The sequence below is a fragment of the Contarinia nasturtii genome, unplaced genomic scaffold (assembly GCF_009176525.2).
Source record: "Contarinia nasturtii isolate CC-2019 unplaced genomic scaffold, AAFC_CNas_1.1 Cnas_scaffold_2528, whole genome shotgun sequence".
Taxonomy (NCBI): domain Eukaryota; kingdom Metazoa; phylum Arthropoda; class Insecta; order Diptera; family Cecidomyiidae; genus Contarinia; species Contarinia nasturtii.
The window spans coordinates 4,946-6,665 of NW_022199849.1; the positions used below are offsets into that span (position 1 = coordinate 4,946).

General features: G+C 35.4%; 1 protein-coding gene across 1 annotated transcript in view; it reads right to left on the bottom strand.

Annotated features, from left to right (window-relative positions):
• The window catches only part of LOC116348569 (obscurin-like), a gene marked incomplete at both ends in the record, with an annotated part of 5,952 nt that extends 4,931 nt beyond the window's left edge, over positions 1-1,021 (bottom strand). Inside the window, one exon of the mRNA XM_031779601.1 lies at positions 42-1,021. Coding sequence (XP_031635461.1) covers positions 42-1,021 — 980 coding nt within the window. The remainder of the gene's footprint in view (positions 1-41) is intronic.
• Between the last annotated feature and the right edge of the window lie 699 nt (positions 1,022-1,720).

Here is a 1,720-nt window from a genome sequence, read left to right on the forward strand (position 1 = left end):
TCAGCTTCGACTTTTTCAACTTTCTCGGGAACAATTGAAACCGAAGCGCTTGACGAAGCTCGACCTTGCTGATTTGAAGCAACAACTCTATAATCTCCTCCATCTTCTGGAACAATGTCGTGAATTGATAATTTCGATACTCCATCTGCATCGGTAGATATTTTGATTCGGTCTCCATTATCAAGAATTTCTTTTTCATCGTGCAACCATTTTACTTCTTCTACACATGGATTAATTTTTGCTTCCAATTCAAGAGTTTGCCCTTTTTGTACATCTTGATCCTCTAATTTAACTATGAACCGTGGTTTTGTTTCAATATAATCGTCATTATCGTTGGCCTCAGGTAAAACTTTAATTGTTGCCTTAGATGTAGCGGCACCGATCTCATTGGCACATATTACAATATATTCCCCGGCATCTTTTGATTTTACTTTATCAATTTTCAAAGAAGAACTACCGTCAGGTTTTTGTGAAATTATTATATGTTTATTGTCTGGTAAAATTTGTTCCCCATCGTGTAACCATTTTATTTCTGGCTCAGCGTATGATGCTATTTTTACATCAAGTGATAATGGAGTACCCTCTTTGACATTTCGATCGAATAAATCAACAACGAAGTCGGGTTTTTCTTTTCGTGGTTCGCGACCGGTTGCTTGAGATGATACGGCTAAATAGCCACTCGTAAAAGCTTTTCCAAGATTGTTTTTTGCAATTATTTTATACTCGCCGCGATCACACATTCGAACGGTGTCGATTAAACAGCTAGTCGTACCATCTTCTTTTTGAACAATTTTCACATGGTCTTGATCGGATTCAATTTTTTCGCCATCGTGATACCATTCAATCGTTGGCTTTGGGTGTGCAGCCACTCTTGCTTCCAATTTTATCGGGTAACCTTCCACAGCTCGGCAACTATCAATGTATTCGAGAAAAATAGGACGCTTTTCACGGGGTTCATGTTTTTCTTTAACGATAACATCGGCACATGATGCAGCCACAACTTCTTCATTACTGGCCAACACTTGAAAGAGAGAAAGAAAAAAAAAGATTTGGATCGATTGTAAGGAATTATTACAATCAATAAATTCAAATTATTATTCTATTCTTAATTTGATAAAACAAAAAATGATTTCATTTTAAATTTTTAAATTTAAAAAAAAAAGCCAATTGTGGAATTTTATTAAATTGTTTTTTCTTAAATTTAAAATATAGATTTGTCTTTAGTATTCTTTTCGGCATTCGGTGTTGGATTTGATATGGTATTTTGTGTTTATAAACAGAGCAGCACTTAAAATGATTTCAAAATGTTCTTCCATTATCACACCCACCCTATTTTCTTCATTATCTATGTGGCTATCAAATGCGAACGAAAAAAACTGTACGTAGGCTGTTACTTATATATTGAGAATAGCAAACACAGATAAACATTTATTATTGAAAATGACTTTATTGTTTTTCAAAATATTCTCCGTGATGATCGATACACATTTGTCATAGCATTCATGCCACTCCGAAACTGATATCTCCAAAACATGTGTTTTGAACGCATCAACTGCTTCTTCGGGCGTCAAAAAACGTTGACCACGTAGTTTTTTCTTCACGCTCGGGAACAAAAAGAATTCATTGGGTGCCAAATCAGGACTGTACGGCGGATGACCCATCAGTTCGATGTTTTGACTGGTCAAAAATTGAGTTGTTTGATTAGATGTGTAAGAGCTCG